At 27.5% G+C, this 17188-nt stretch overlaps 2 protein-coding genes across 2 annotated transcripts; one reads left to right on the top strand and one right to left on the bottom strand.

The window, feature by feature from the left end:
- Positions 1-59: 59 nt before the first annotated feature.
- On the top strand, positions 60-7669 carry LOC132919525 (protein fem-1 homolog B-like). The gene is made up of 12 exons (XM_060981196.1): positions 60-953; positions 1033-1210; positions 1616-1819; positions 2110-2271; positions 2334-2532; positions 2970-3113; positions 4226-4400; positions 4961-5104; positions 5989-6215; positions 6427-6540; positions 6614-6741; positions 6805-7669. The coding sequence occupies exons 1-12, from the start codon at positions 765-767 to the stop codon at positions 6939-6941; spliced, it is 2001 nt and encodes a 666-aa protein (XP_060837179.1). The 5' UTR covers positions 60-764; the 3' UTR covers positions 6942-7669.
- A 2687-nt stretch (positions 7670-10356) lies between these two features.
- Positions 10357-11190, bottom strand: LOC132923275 (zinc finger BED domain-containing protein 5-like). Its single transcript, XM_060987150.1, has one exon. The coding sequence runs from the start codon at positions 11188-11190 to the stop codon at positions 10357-10359; it is 834 nt and encodes a 277-aa protein (XP_060843133.1).
- Positions 11191-17188: the final 5998 nt, after the last annotated feature.

The raw sequence follows: 17188 nt of genomic DNA, 5'->3' as shown, positions 1-17188 counted from the left end.
TATATCTGTGCATAAACCTGATAAAAAAAATGTATTATCAAGTCTACGGATTATGCAAACATTGCAAACACGATCTTCTAGGACCATCTTCAAAGACCGTCATACACAGATACATATACATATGGATATTATTATATTAATAAATAACTATATTTAAGTACTTGGACAGGCAATATAGACACATTATGATCTGAGATAGTCTGTGCCTGAGGTACTCATAGACTTGTTGCACTATCATAGATTAATTATTATTTATATTATGTTTATATTATCTATGAATAGTATGCCCTAGAGAGCCTAGATAATAAATATTATTAATTATATAGGCTCTCTAGTATGCCCTTTAGTACTTCTATCCTTTTTCTATGATATTATTGTTCAATGATATTATTAATTCGTGATTATAGACTATAGTGATTATACCGATTATCAATGTGGTAGTCACTAGTCGTTACTAATATTGTACACTGCAATAGTCGTTCGGTCGCTGGTCTTCTCACCTTCACTCATAACTTTTCACTAATCACTTTTCAGTGATTACTGATTATCACACACATAACATTACTACACATCGTTTAAATAACAAATATTAATATTTAGTGTTTACTAGTTAACTACTTATTTATGTATTACTATTTACTTGTTAATGTACTGGAACTGGATGACACGAATGTCAAATTATCAAATTTGAGAGAACTCTCAAAAGTGAGCAGACGAATTTACTTGCCCAACCAAAAGTAATCGCCATTCATTTTGTCCCAAAAATGTCACGACACATATTAGATGGAACAGATTCGCCTTTAGATATTATGGATCCATATCATGTTCACTCATTCTCATCCTACACTAACCAATTGGGGACTGACAAAAAATACTTGTACATGCGCTTCATCGAAACTATTAATTTAATCGAAATGGGTGACTTTGTCGATACAGATTTTTTAATCAATAGGGTAATACTGATTCTTATGAAACAGATTTCCATTGGTAGTCCTCCCCTTTCTATAATGTTTTGTGTTCTGTCCCATTTAGACTTACACCAGTGACTGTGATCAGAAGTTTACGCTACTAATGGAGGCTAGCTTGAATGGCCAAATAAAAATTGTGAGGGAATTGTTCAACAGATTTAATGTTGCAGTGGACAACATAGGAGACGTGGTGCATTTTGGTTCACTTGTCAAAGGGGCTACAGCACTTTGGTGTGCGGCTGGTCAGTATATTGTTTTATTCATAAACATAGACGTTATATTATTAAATAGAAATTGAACAATATTAGATTGGTAATCAAGACCTCAATTTCTTTCTTGCCACTATAAACGTATCTAATGTAAAGTGTAGTCTTCACTACTGTTTAGACTTTTATATTATGTATGCTTTACTAGTTATAACTAACTGATTTCTTTTGAAAAATTGAAATTTTATTAAGGGAATTTGTAATAAAATGTCCAAAAATTTATTGTGTTCTATGTAATGTTCAGTTATATTTCTGTTAATGAACACAAATATATTTTTCAATTAGTTAAAGTAGAAAATTATATTAACCATTACAAATATAAATTGCTTACATTAAATAACATTGTAATGATATAACTAATTGAAATTTTTGATTTTTTAGGAACCGGATCCATAGAAGTGGTAAAAATTCTTGTTGAGAATGGTGCAGACGTTAATTTTCTTACTGAAACTAAGTCATCTCCATTACGAGCGGCTTGTTATTTAGGACATCTAAATATTGTTGAATATTTGGTTGAACATGGGGCAAATGTTAATATAACCAATATATATAATAGCACATGTCTTATGATTGCTTCTCATAATAGTAAGTACATATTTATAATTGTATTGTTACATTTCAGCTCACAAATATAAGAAACCATTTTCAGAAAACTCACAAGAGTACAGAAAAAAGCTATTAGTGTCTAATAGTAATAACTCTATTATTATTATTTATTTATTTGACTCATAAAAGATATATAGTACATTTTTAGCTGTATGATTAATTTACATTTTTAAATTTTATATTACAATAACTTATGATTTATGAATAACTATTTTTTATTTAACAATACACAACATTATTGAATGATTAAAATATTATTTTTATCCTAGATCATAAAGAAGTTGTTGAATATTTGTTGATAAAAGGAGCTGATATTAATAAACAAACTAATTGCGGATCTACAGCCATGCACTTTGCTGCACAAGCTGATAATTTGGAAATTGCTAAGCTACTCATAGCATTTAATGCCCAACAACTAAAAAATGAACAATGTATGTACATATTTTGATTTTTTTAAATTAATGATTTGAATTAAGTGTCATTTTTTTTCTAGCTTTAACTCCAATTTTAGTGGCAGCCGAAAGAACACATCATAATTTTGTATATTTCCTCATTGATGAGAGTCAATTAAATTTGACCCGAGAAGAGAAGATAAAAGCTGAAGAGTTACTAGGCGCTTCTTTTTTGAATGACAAAGATCATTATGACTTACACCGTGGATATAGTATTCTACTTCGAGCGATGAAAAGGAGGTATGGAATTTAGCTTGTAAATCATACTGTAATTTAATAACATTAACAATATCTACAATCAATGGTTCAACAGTGATGTATCTAACACTAATTACACTTAATAGTATAATTTTAAGTAGGATTAGAGTATTCGAACAAATGTAAAATGTTGCAATGTGTCTGCAAAAAATACTAATAACATTTCTAAAACTTAATATTTTCGATATTTATTTTTAATTTTTGATTGTACACATTTAGTGCTATCTAATAAAGGTAGAAATTGTTTATAATTACATTGGTTTTGAATACGTAGGTACTGGTTTTAACTTTTGTAAAGTATGTATATTTGGCTAAACTCTTCCCAGTTTTTAAGGAGCCTTGAATATCATATTATAAAAAATTATATTGTACATTTTTTGAAAGTTAAACAACATATTAAAAAATTTATATAATTTTAGGTACGAAGAGGATCCAGTCATAAATAAAAAAGTTAACAAAACAGTTGAATGTTACAATAATAAAGTTGAATGTCAAACTGTACAAGAATTATTAGATATAAAAGACAATCCTGAAGCTATACATTTTGAATCACTAATAATTAGGTACGTTTTATTTATTATCAATACAATTTGATAATTATTATTCACATTCCATTCTTTTATTTTATACATAATCCATAATCTTCATAACAAATCACATAAGAGATAGGTAAAAACTGCTGTGGGGAATCAACAAGTCGACAGCAATGTTTGAGAAAGGAGGAAGGTTGACATAAGTGAACACCTATACAAGGAATATTAAAATTAGGGAGAACTATATATTGACATTGCTGTGGTAGTTGTTGCCAACATCCGATGCAGGATAGTGATAATTGGGGCCACCGCCTAAATTGAGAATAGTATCAATTATTTAGTTGTAAGATATTATCTAGAAGTTTAATTATGGGTTGATAAAGTAGAGTTGTATTCAGACAAAATTTTGAGCAAATCAATATTGTTGTTAATGAATGCTTCTATGATTAAGTAGATTGAGGGTTGTAATTTATAAGAGGATCATTGATAATGAGACTTATTTAAATAGATGGGTAGGCTATAATAACAATGTCACCATAGCTGTCAATCTAATTAAAATTTATGAGGTGGAAATTTGGCAAGGAAGAAATTAACTAGGCAAAAGCCAATAAGGCACAAGATCGGCTTTACCCATAAAAATAAATATTAGATCTGCCGTAATCAGCTGTATGTTTTTTATATTATACTAAAGTATGATAAAACTAGAAGAGTTAACTGAATGAAAAGATTATTTAAACCACTATTTTATTAAGATTAAGGTTCTTTTTGTCTTAATAATCAAATTATTAATAATTTTTCATGTTAGATAATTACATTGTCTTCCATAAAACATAAAATTTAGCATGTACATTAATTATTAATTTGTATGTCTGATAAAAAGTATAAGACGAAATAAAATTTCTTGCAGTACTCCATGGTTAACGTTTAAAGGTTTTCCCGGTTAAAATTATTTCTTATAGCTCTTATATCAGCATAATTTATTAATTATTAGTTAATTCATAATTGACACTGTAAAATGCCTTTTTTATTAGATAGTAAATTTATTTAGTTATAGAACATACAAAAAAACAGCAATGTATCTTTCAAGTGAAAAAAATTAATTAGTATTTAATATACATTTTTTTTAATGTTTATTATTTTAGAGAACGGATTTTAGGAGAAAATAATCCAGATTTATTGCAATCAATTATATACCGTGGTGCTGTTTATGCGGATGCACAACATTTTACACCATGTATTCTTCTCTGGAATCATGCCTTAAAAATAGCTCATCATAATAAACATAGCATCCAAAGAGATCTTTTACGATTCACACAGGTAACGTTTTATGTTTCAAATAAAAATGTTTAAATAATTTTATTTTGCATAATTTATTACATATTATATTATGTAGTTTCACAAATAATAGTATCATTAATAAACTTCTAAACTTCTTAATATTACTTTTGATCAGACTTTCATTTAAATGTAATGGTATTTTATTTTTATTTTTATAACTTCAAATTTTAACTACATTTAAAAAACATTATTTTTGACACTAATTATATTTTTAAATATAACAATTTTGCTAACCAAAGTTTGTACTTAGATTTATTAATTTGAATTTAAAATGTATCATGATTATTAAAAAAAATTGCTTATAAAAAATTAAAAAGTTATAGTAGTCAACAACCTACAGCCTGCCAAGCTTTCATATGCAGCAACACTCACAATGTCACAAATATTAAATAACATATATTTAAAAATGAATAACATTTAATTTTCATAAAATGTTGTATAATTATTTTTCTGGATCATTTCCTTCATACTAGGCTTCTTAACTAGCATGTTTTAGTCCAAGTAATGTAATACGATTCCTAATCCATATGTTTTTTCAGGTATTTTGTCAAATGATAAAAAATAATATTATCATCAAATTATTAGACTTAAAGAATATTTTACAATCTGCATGTAATGAATTAATTACTATTAAAAAAAGATTATCCGAGGCTGATAGTTCATCTGAAAAGGAATTATCAAAGGTATAATATTATTAAACTATAATTACATATACATTATGCTACTTATGTATTATCCGAACTACTAGATCGTATATGAATTAACTGGACTACAGACTACAGTATACACGTACATACATTTTATTTGGATAGACACTATTTTCACACATTTTTTACATATTTATATTAATTTACTAATATACACTATAAATATTAAGTACTTTTGTTGACATATTAACAATTATCATTAACTCCATTATGCATATATTATTAGATAATTTGTGATAAATTATATCTTGGTATCTAAATTACCCATAATAATGTTATAATGTTATTATAGACATTTGTTACCTAATTTAAAATTTGGTAACCTTGTGCACTTTAATATCTATGTACTCTATTCAGTTTAAAATTGAACCACTTGGCCCACCAAAGCTCGTTGAGTTGGCACATCCTTACCACTTGATGGTCGTAACTGCAACTTATGGTTCTCTGTATACATGGCAACAGCATCAACATTAATGATCATTAACTGCCATCAATAATTGTCAACCCATTATAAAACACATAGTGATAGCTTAGGCAGCTTAGGGGATCAGACTATGAACCATGCCACAGTCTAAGTGCTCAAAAACAGTCCTATCCTAACCTGAATAGAGTATAGTAAATTAATGTATAAAAATATACGAAAACAGTAGTCGTTCAAAATTTATATATATACCTAGTTGTAAACAGTAGTTTGATAAATTTTTGATTAACCCAAGTAATCCGGATAATATGTAAGTGCCCGTTTATTTTTCTAATCAAAAAAATAGTGAATACTTGTGGCTACTCTACTGAGTTATATATCCTTAAATAATAAATTAATAAAATCAAAATTAAAAATATAAAATGATTTATTTCTATAGAATGAATACTACTCGAATATAAAATCAACACTTGGTTTAATTATTATAACCAGTATTGCATTATTACAAAATGGTAATAAAGATGATCCATTGGTAGGCGATTTGATGAAAGTTATAGTGGAAATAAATAAACTTGAACTCAAAACAAATAAAGGCCAAACATTACTTCACTTGTGTCTTAATTATGATACAAATGTTGACAATATTTTTACAACAGGAATTTGCTGGTAAGATAATTACATTTAAGTACATACAAGAAATGAAAAATAGCAGTTTGGATTTACCTGATAATATTGTATTTGTTTGTTACATTTAAGTGCTCTTATGATCTTAAATTCTTTAATAGCGTTTAATTCGCATACATTTTTTTTATGAATTATTATTTTCTATTTTGAATATATTAGTAGAACAACTAATTTTTTGTATTTTTTATTGTAGCTTTCCAAATTTTCTTGCAATGAAACTATTAGTTCATTGTGGAGCAAATGTAGATGCAGTTGACAATGATAAAAATACACCCCTTCATTACATCGGTAAATTCATAACTGATTTGTAAGTGTTTGTATTATTGTCTTGGGAACATTTTTTTTTTTTTCTAATTAATAGTCATGTTTTTCATTTTAAGTCCTCACATACCACACAACAGTGATTACTTAGACACAAGAAAAATGGTCATGGAGTTGTTGAATGCTGGTGCTCACACAGATTTTGTAAACAAATTTGGGGTTTGTCCTCATACAGGATATTTGTCGAGTAATTATTTTATCCTAATTAACTTAACTCTATTTTATTGTTTATATATAATTATTATTTCAGATTTATTTCATTTAACAAACAATGTACCAAGGAGTTTGAAATGTTTATCTGCCAGTGTGCTCAGGTATCGATGTCCAAAGAAATACTATCGCGATCAATTGCCAACAATATTAGTACAATTCACTAATTTACATTAAGTGATTAATAGTTAGTAAAATATTTAGATAAAAAAAAATAGTATCTTCTGTATGAAATAATACATAAATGTAAATAATTAAGTCATAATTGTATGCAGGTCAGCTGTAGGCAGATCAATAAATGCTTACAGCAGAATATTAAAGAGACTTAAACATAATGCATTTTTGTTATGATTTATCTATCCTATGTGTATATATTTTTATTTTTTATAAGCTTATTTTCTTAAAATTTTTATGAAAACAATAATGTACAACCAGTTTTTTACTTTAAATGTTATTAATTATTAATTGATTTCTTAAGATTATTAAAAACTGTATAACATAATTTACTGATTTCTATAAAAAAAAAAAATAATAAACTTGTATAATATATAGCTATTTAATCTTGTAACTATATGTTATGTGTTAATAATAGAAACTTTAGATAAACGTTGTCAGAAAAAAATCTTTATTAAGCTATAAAATTGTTTAAATTTATATTCTATAATTGTTAACATTTTATAAAGGAAAGTTTGTCCTAATCTTTCCATTAAATTTATACTGCCAACTACAAGAATACAATTTTATTTTTATTTTAAATATCTATGTTATGATTTTATTTATTTGAAGTGAATTTTTATTGTATTATGAAATGAACAAATTATTGATAACTGATTACTTGTATACCTGAATTAATAATAATTGATTATTTATTAATTTTAATAAATTCCTTAAATCTGTCAAATAAACCTTTATGGTTTGATATAATACAATACCACGATACAAAATACAAATATATTTCATAGTTAATACAGTCATAAGCAAAACAAAATTAATCATGAAGTATGGTTAATGTATGGCCCTAAACTGAACTAGAGTCGTAATCGTGGAAATTTAAGTCCTTAAGGACCCGCAAAGCCGCTACACCAATATTTGTTTTTTCTGTCTAGTGTCTATCTCCCACATAGTATAGTAACAAAGATATTCCATATTTCCATGATTACAACTCTCTGAATCAGTTTAAGGTACCTATTATAAAGAAGAATATTTTCTGTGCATTGGCCGGATAGATTTTTAATATGTATTTACGTTTTTATAATTATAAACGTGTTTTAATTTAAAATAATTAATTATTTTTAACCATTAATAACTTATTAAAAAATGTGTCAAGTCAATGCACAGAAAATATTCTTCCTTATAAAATATATAGTACCCAGGTGCCTTCAGGACCTAAAATACTGTGTCCCCTCAAAATCAAAACGTGTCCTCTGAATGACAAAATATGTGTGTCCCAAGTTTTATAACGTGTTTTTAGTTTTGATTGCTGAAATAAGAATAACAAACATTTAGGAATTTCAACACAATTTAAAATATTTTGAACTTATACTTGTATTTATTTTATGTATTTATAATTTTTAGTACCAGCATCTTATAAATAATGTTATGTGTATGGTAAATGATTCATAAAAAAAGGGGGATTTTGGGAGTTACAACCTCCACCAATTTTTTTTTTTGCTATAGAAATCTATCAAAGCCCAAAGGTATAACAATTAATTAATAATAAGTGTGTCCCTTGAAATCAGATGTATTTTAGGCGCTGGTTTTAATGTATTTTAAGGCAACCAGTCTTTGCCCTAAACTGAACTAGAGTCGTAATCGTGGAAATTCGGAATAATCTTTATTCCTATATTATGTATTAGGTAAATATAGAGAAAAGAAATGTTGATATAGCGACCCCTTAAGTCAAAGTCACTAATTCATAGGAAACTAAAACGCGTCTTATGTCTGTATTGACTATTTTAACTTTTTTTATTATTGTATTCGAAAGTATCTAATTTTGTAAAATCAAAGAATTTGATCTTGAAAAACACGTGGAACATTTTTTTCTATAATAGGTATATTAGGTATAATGTAATACCTAATCGATTTATAATTAAGAGGCCGTTCTGGTAGCGAAAAATCGACCGTAAAAACATGCTTTCGTACTTCCCATTTTCCTCAGCTCTCAGTAGTCGTAGAAACATGATTTATACACCAAAATAAACTTGAGAAGTTCCTCTAGATGATCTCGTTCCAGATTTTTGAATTTTTTTTTCAAACCGGAGATATTTGCATTTGAAATTTTCAAAATTTTTAACATTTTTAAAAAATCATATAAAATAGAAAAAAAATGATATCAAAAATCTGGAACGAGATCATCTAGAGGAACTTCTCAAGTTTATTTTGGTGTATAAATCATGTTTCTACGACTACTGAGAGCTGAGGAAAATGGGAAGTACGAAAACATGTTTTTGGTTAAAAAATCATAAATTTACAGTCGTCATGTGCTGCTCTGCTAAGTATAGCGGCAGCGTTCGAGAACAGTGTTCTTATTTCTTACCTTTCTATTTTACAAACAAGGTTTTTATTAATTTATTGTACCTATATACTAAATAGTCAATTTGTATGTTTTTTATCGTTAATTATACATCGCTTTAATGTTGAATGCTTTAATGAAATTTATCAATCTTAAATCGGCGATGTAATCTTTAAATATTTTTTATTTTAGTAGATACCCATACCTACTTTACTGTCTTGAGTCTTTACTATATTTTTTCCTACAATTGCAGAGCACTGATTGAAATCTATATAATAATATTTTAACATCACGTCAGCGCTCAATTTTAAAGTTGACAACAAAATATAATAGGAGCTTACCAATAATAATTATTACAGTAAAACCTCGATAAGACGGAACTTCGGTAAAACGGATACCTTGGTAGGTAATACGGAAAATATCTTTGGTACTTTTTTTCAAATTTCATCTTTTTGAACCCCGTCAAAACGAAAACCCTATTAACACGGAAAAATCGCAGGGTCCCAAGCGATTCCGTCTTATCGAGGTTTTACTGTAGTTAATAATAAAACATGATACATATTGACAAGATCTTGTAGTTAACAACCATAGTATGTATACTAGAAATCATGCGTAAGTACCTAATATTATAATCACGGCTATAGACAATAATTATTAATTATAACCGTAATTTTAACCTAATATAAGATATAACCTATACAATATTACAGTATAAATATAATGCTCAATGGGCCTAATGAAAATAAAAGTCACAATAACGGTTATAAATCTACAGTACTAAGTGACTAAGACTCAGAGGTTCCCAACCTTTTTTGACTCGCGGCACCCTTGGACATTTTCTAAAAATCCGGAGGCACCCTATGCTCTATGGCCTATATTCTAATATTCTATAGACTACTTCGGTTCTATTTATTAATGCATAAGTATAATCAAAAGTAGTAAGGTGTAGGTGCATACTATATACATATTACATTTAATAAATAAATTATTACATTGTATTTATTTTTATTTTTAATTATTATTTATCTTTATTTATTATTTAATTTACAATATTAATTTAAAATTAGGGAACTTATTTATTTATATATTATTAGAACTAAAGTGACACTTGGGCTTGTTTTTTTTACATAAATCTTTTATTTGTGGTCGAATAGTTGAAAGACATACTCTCATTTCTTCTTCAATGAACTCCATTTTCATTCGTTTATTTGATTTTATGTTAACAAGAGTGGAAAATCCTTGTTCACATAAATATGATGTAGAAAACTGCAGTAATATTTTTAGAGCTTTTTTGCCAATTTCAGCGTGAATTTTTTCAACCTGAATCCAAAATTCATTTAATGAAACATTTTTGTATTTTAATAAAAGAGTTCGATTGTTTCGTATTTCAGCGAGCTCTTCTTCTTCTTCAAGGCTAAATTCAGTTAAACATATATTTTTATCAAATGGATCATTTATCCAATCACACTCGGAAATATCTAAATTAGGAAAATACTTGTCTATACTTTCTTCTAAGGCAGTCAAATGCTCCATTATAAATGTCATAACTTCGGAACTTTCTTCTGTTACAGATAATGAAGGAAACATATCAAATTGATTTTTTTGCACACGTTTTTTCCAGATTTTTAATTTATCTTTAAGAGTAAATAACTTACTACACGATGTTAATATATTTTCATTTGGTCCTTGCATACTTGAATTTATTTGATTTAAGTGTGAAAATATGTCTGCCAAGTATGATAGTTTTTCCAACCATTTTTCGTTCGTTAATAATTCACAAAATTCGGGTACATTTTCAAGAGTAAAAAACACGATAAGTTCATTTTTTAACTCATGTACTCTGGACAAAACTTTACCACGAGATAGCCATCGTACTTCTGTATGTAAAATAAGTTTAGTATATTGTGATTCCATTGCTTCACATAATAAAGAAAAAAGTCGTGTTTTTAATGGTCTCATTTTAATAAAATTTACCATTTTTACCACTTCATCAAATAATTTCGCGGCACCCTAAAAAGATTTCGCGGCACCCTAGGGTGCCGCGGCACCCTGGTTGGGAATCTCTGGACTAAGTCCTATATTGAGTCCGCATATTCGATATAAGACATAAAATTAAATTTTTATTTTAAACAACTAAATTATACGTTTATTAGTTAGGTATTTAATAAACACAATGTAACACAATTTTTCAAAATTATATTTAAAAACAATTTATTGATGATTGATACCTGTAGAATTGTTGTTATAGATAGTTCAAAGTTCATGCAAATATTGTAAATAGAAAGGAAGAAGTGTTATTTAAAAGTTACTATACGTTACCGACATTACCGTTACAAAATAATAATAATAATAATAATAATTAATAAACAATTCATATGTGTTTAACACATATTGAATTAATATATTTGGTGATAGTGTAATACTCGTATATGTTGATAGACTATTTCCGATCAGAATCGTTTTTCGTATAAACATTGATATATCATTGTGATCATTGAATACAAACATATCCATCACAGTGACTGTCTCAGTCACTAGACACTGACCGTACAGCAGAGCGATACTCATTAGTCATTTGTCTGCCTTTTCTTATTTCGTTTAGCAATTATCATTCAACAAGCTACGCAAGTAGAAATCTATAGAGGTACCTATAACAGTGAAACCTCTAAATGCCTGGCATTTTCGGTTAATAAAATTTTGTCCACTATTTAGAGGGGAAAAGGTAATTGAAAAAATACTTATGTATTATTATTTAAAACAAAATCACTTAGTTACCGAATGAGATCGTGGCAATTTTATTCGACGGATAAGATTAGTATAATGGCTGTAGTAAATTATTAGCACCAAAATTGACCCAAAATATATACACGTGGAATTTGAACCATATTTTTAAAATGCGTTTGTAATTTGCACCATCCTCAAGTAGTCAGAAATAGGAATTGTAATTTGCACCAAAATTTAATTCGATTATTTTTTCAATAGTATCTCGATTCTCGATAGTACCAACTTACAAGTTTCTATATCCTAATATAAATTTAGCTTAGTTTTTAATTTTTAATTTATAAAATAGCTGAGCTTATACACATATTGTTGTGAGTTTATATAAAATCGTATAATTATACATATAAAAAAAAGTTTATTGTTTTGATAGCATTTTATGTTTCGCGGTTAATTGAAGGTGTAATAATCTGGAAATAATAATTTATTATTGAAAAAAGTAAACTTAGGAAGGTACATATTAATTGCTATTATAGGTACTTCACGCTGTTTTAATACTTATATGTTTTTTGGATTTGTATGAAACTATAATTCAATGAAAGAAACGTGTAAAATGCACATTGTAATAGAAAATACTTAAATTATCATTACGATAAAAATTATTAAAATCTAGCCATAAAAATGTTCGCTATCTAGAGATGACTGTTAAGGAATGTTTCACTGGAATTTGAAAAACCATTTCAAAATAATAGGTACAGTTAAAATTATAGTATATAACAATCATAAAATTATTTAAAACTTAAAATGTATTTGTGTTAATACTTATAAAACAACATAAAACATGCAATCTATTCATAAAAAACGTTTTGTTTATTTTGAGAAAAGTTTATCAAAATAAATTTATTTAATTGCCTTATTTTGCAATTTATGGTACAGGTAATTTAGTGTAAACCATGGCCAAATAACAATAGCAATTATTCAATAGAAATTATCCCATCAATAAAAGAGAAACCGACTTTTTACTGCGCTCCGTTTGGCTAATATTATTAATATAACACAATTTACACAGCATAACATAATCACTACCATAATATTATTACGCGCTTCCAAAAAAATGATTCATCCTCAATATTTTCAAGTGCAAATATACTTACACAAAACAACTAATATGACGACATCATATTATTAGTATTTATCATTTATTAAGGTTCATTTGGTGGTATGTGTTTGGTTCCACAAAATGTATAAAATTAAGTTGATTAATATTATTATATATGACTATATTATATTAATATTATTCCGACACTTTAAAATAAAATATGCTTTTGATTAATGAATTTAAATTAAAAAAGTTTTAAATTTTATTTACTAATAAGTTTATATTACTCAGACAAAATTATATTCAGAGGTGTTAACTTTCCGTCATCTTCTTACAGACTTTCAATTTTGACTATTGCATATATGTCACCCCTCTACACCTTTCATAATATTCTGTATACATAAAGTTTATCTGACATCTATACATATTACAATCAGAATTTCAAAACGTTTTGTATAACGCTGACAGGTTGTAACAGAAAAATATTAAAAAAATTTAACGAAAAATCAAAAAACTTGAATACCATTTAACTACATAATATATCAATTATAATTATAAACATAGTTTAAAATTAACAAACACTATGTATGTAAATTAAAAAAATAAATAGTTATAAATAATGTTTCTTTTTACGTTATAGGTACCAATGACATATTATATATCATCATTCCAATGAAAGTGTGTCAAATTGTATTAATTTTCTTTTTTTTCTTTTCTACCATGATTAATTCAAAGTTGATTAACTTTTGTTAACAATAGTTAATATTTTCCGAAATATTTTATTGTTTTTTTTTTTATTATTATTTAATATTAAATATATTTATTAGTATATTATAAATAATATCATTTTATAACTTTGAATACTCGAAGATGTAAAAACGACATATATTTTTACGTTTTAAGTCCTTGTTATAGTGATTCTCTTAATTTTTTAATAAATACTGAAAAATATTTTGATATAATATTTCTTGACAATTGGAGAATATTTTACAACAACCAGATAATTTTTTTTTGACAAATAATTACTTATCAAAACAGCTTTGAAAATAATATGCACTAGCTAACAATAAGTAAAACAGCTTTAAATTATTATGGAACTTAATACAATATAGTATAATATATAATATAATATTATAGATCATAAGTATATTAAGAAGTTGATCAATGATCATATTATTATAAACATAAGTACCTACGCGTATACAATTGATTTAATATATATATATATATATATATATATTTATTTAATCTAGTTTCGTATGTATGTATTTGTTCTTGTTAAAAAATATAAGATTTTCTTAGTTACGAGTAGTAAAGAGAGAACGATTGTATAGTTGGGACGATAACTATTGTATACAAAACGTCGAGCATTTAACTATTTAATATATTATACACATTACACACTCTTCTCAAATCCTTATATTCACTATTCACGTCTACAGTAAACCGTTCTACGAGCAGTGGCACAATTAGGGGGTTGCAAAATGGTCTTTAGCACCCCTTGTTTCTTATACTTAAGTATTATTATTTTAGTGAAATACCATCAATTGGTAAGCTGTCAACAGTCTTAGCACCCAACGTTTTAAAGGTCTAGTTGCACCTATATGGTCTACGAGTCAATTTGTTGGGTTAAGGTTGATATTTAAAACTTAAGAGGATATTTTGCACTTTGCACTTTATAATATGCAGTAAGAAACTATATGTCGTTATAAACATGGGGCGCCAGCTGTATAGCATCAGTGCAATCCGTTTCGACTCGATGCGCGTAATAAAATCCTTAACGCTGTTTGACGGTACATTTCTGCCCCACGACCGTCACAACCACGAGAATATAATAGACGTCGCTTACACATTTTTCTGATTCGTCATCCTTGAAATAGATGCAAGTCGCCTAGCCAGCATAATAAATTAATCGAACCACAGTAAAATGTTCTGAAAAATCACGTGCACGCCGTGTGCCATATTATTATCATTATAGTACAGTATAATAGATGATTATAGTGCATTAGTTAATTGCATTTAATTAATATAATAATATAATATACGCATAATAATACGTAAGTACATGAATATATTACAAGCACCGAGTCACTGACCTACGATATATGTTATACAATTATGGTATTTTATTTCGTTATTTACTTTGCTGCAGCGTACAAACAAACACCGCGAAAAACAACTATATATATGTACAGAAATCGATTTAAAACGTATGAGACACGACCTTATTTATTTACGCGTGACTACCGAATAGCTACTTCATACGCGGTATGTTTTTTTATATGCGTATTGCGTATATCACTGTATACATATTATATATATATATATTTATATACATCGTTTTCAATCGTATCGCAGTGTGTGCGTGCGTGTAATTTTCGACTCGTCTCTCTCTCTCTCTCACACGCACACACTCACTTTCGGAGATGTGTAGGACGTATACTCTTAGTGTGCGTTTCCGTGTATTTGTGTAAGGCGACTTGACAAGCTGTGATTTATTGTACAAACTCTCTGGAGAGTTCTCTCTCTCTCTCTCTCGGTTCTTATAATGTATACGTGTACACGTGTGTTTGTATCTTTTATGTGTGTGTGTGTGTGTGTGTGTGTGGGTATTCGAAAATCTTTGAGGAGGGGTGAGAATGAGGGAAGGAAATAAATAAAAAATTACCACTACGTATTTTCACACTAATGGCTATCTGCCGCTGCGTATATATATATATATATATATATATATGTATATACACATGAAAGTATGATATTCTAATAACCGTCCGACCGCGTATTACACTGCAACGGCAAACATGATATTTTCTGAGAGTGAAATGCGCAACTATCAACGTGCAATATAATAGCTATTCGAAACTAATTGGATCGTTACTTTAAATTACGGAACTATAGTTCAGTTACGGCGTTATTATAACACATACTCCTCAGGTATATAATAAATATTTAATATTATAGTCGTGAGTGTAGTAATATCGTACACGACTTTATCGGTGCGTACGATTTTTTTTTTCAAGAATATTAATATGTTTGCGATATGCGCGCATTGTGTAAGACAAACAAAACCAATAATAAATAATGGTGATACATTTGTTTACATAATATTTATTTACACCACGTACGTTTATCGCAATACAATATGTAGGTAGACGTCATTATTGTATTTATTTTTATTGAAAAATCGAATCAAATCTATTTAAAATATATTATTGTTCGTGAATTAAAGAGTATTACAACATTAAACCAATTTGATCCCTGCTTTTTTTTCTACCATATTACCAATAGACTTATATTATGTCAATTGTTATAGATCTGTACAATTTTTTTTACTATGTGTACCGAGTACCGTAAGATAATCATTTTTGTTAGCTTTTTTAAGTTTTATTTTCATTTACTGTACTGTATTACTGATATTAGTATTATATCACTGTTACTTTTTATTCTATATACAAATTCGTCTCTGTAATTCGATTAATTATATTATATTTATTATTTATAGAAAATAAAATACAACACAGATTCATCTTTTCCATTTTCTTGTACCAGTATATGGTAGCATTTATACCACTATTATTGGATCCTTCATTCCAGTATTAGCATTATTGACGGATGTTCTATAATGGTAAATTTATGATAACACGGCGTCTTGAATATGCAATTTAGCTACATCTTTTTATGCTTATTTTAACAATACCCCACAAAGTAAATGCTACTATGTTACTTGACATAAATTTCGCAAATGGACAGTTTTAATCCAAAGAACCCTAGATGTCCATGCATATCCGAACTGAGGCACACCAAAACCAAAGGACAGCGGACCTAGTAAATGCATATTATAATTATTTGTTCATATTATTTACTATACTTAAAACGTGTTAATGTTACGCCGAATTCATGAAATTGCCGATTTCGTGAATTAGGCAGACTTTTTTCTGCCGATTACATGAATTTGGTAACATATTATTATGACATAATTACAAATAGTGGATTATAAATAAACAATAATTGCACGCGTGCTGATCGGCATTACCACGCCGTAATCTTTATTACCTATGATGATAGATGCTATGATACGTACAAGCATTTTATCTT

This window comes from Rhopalosiphum padi, chromosome 2 (genome assembly GCF_020882245.1).
Source record: "Rhopalosiphum padi isolate XX-2018 chromosome 2, ASM2088224v1, whole genome shotgun sequence".
Lineage (NCBI taxonomy): Eukaryota > Metazoa > Arthropoda > Insecta > Hemiptera > Aphididae > Rhopalosiphum > Rhopalosiphum padi.
The sequence above is the reverse complement of the archived record's forward strand: the minus strand, read 5'-3'. Positions and strand labels throughout refer to the sequence as shown.

What these genes read in the sequence shown, in the direction of transcription:
- LOC132919525 (XM_060981196.1), top strand. Translation starts at nt 765, where the DNA reads ATGTCACGACACATATTAGATGGAACAGATTCGCCTTTAGATATTATG. An exon ending in AGCACTTTGGTGTGCGGCTG is followed by an intron (nt 1,211 to 1,615) that starts GTCAGTATATTG and finishes TTGATTTTTTAG; the next exon opens with GAACCGGATCCATAGAAGTG. An exon ending in TTTGAATCACTAATAATTAG is followed by an intron (nt 3,114 to 4,225) that starts GTACGTTTTATT and finishes TTATTATTTTAG; the next exon opens with AGAACGGATTTTAGGAGAAA.
- LOC132923275 (XM_060987150.1), bottom strand. Translation starts at nt 11,190, where the DNA reads ATGGAATCACAATATACTAAACTTATTTTACATACAGAAGTACGATGG.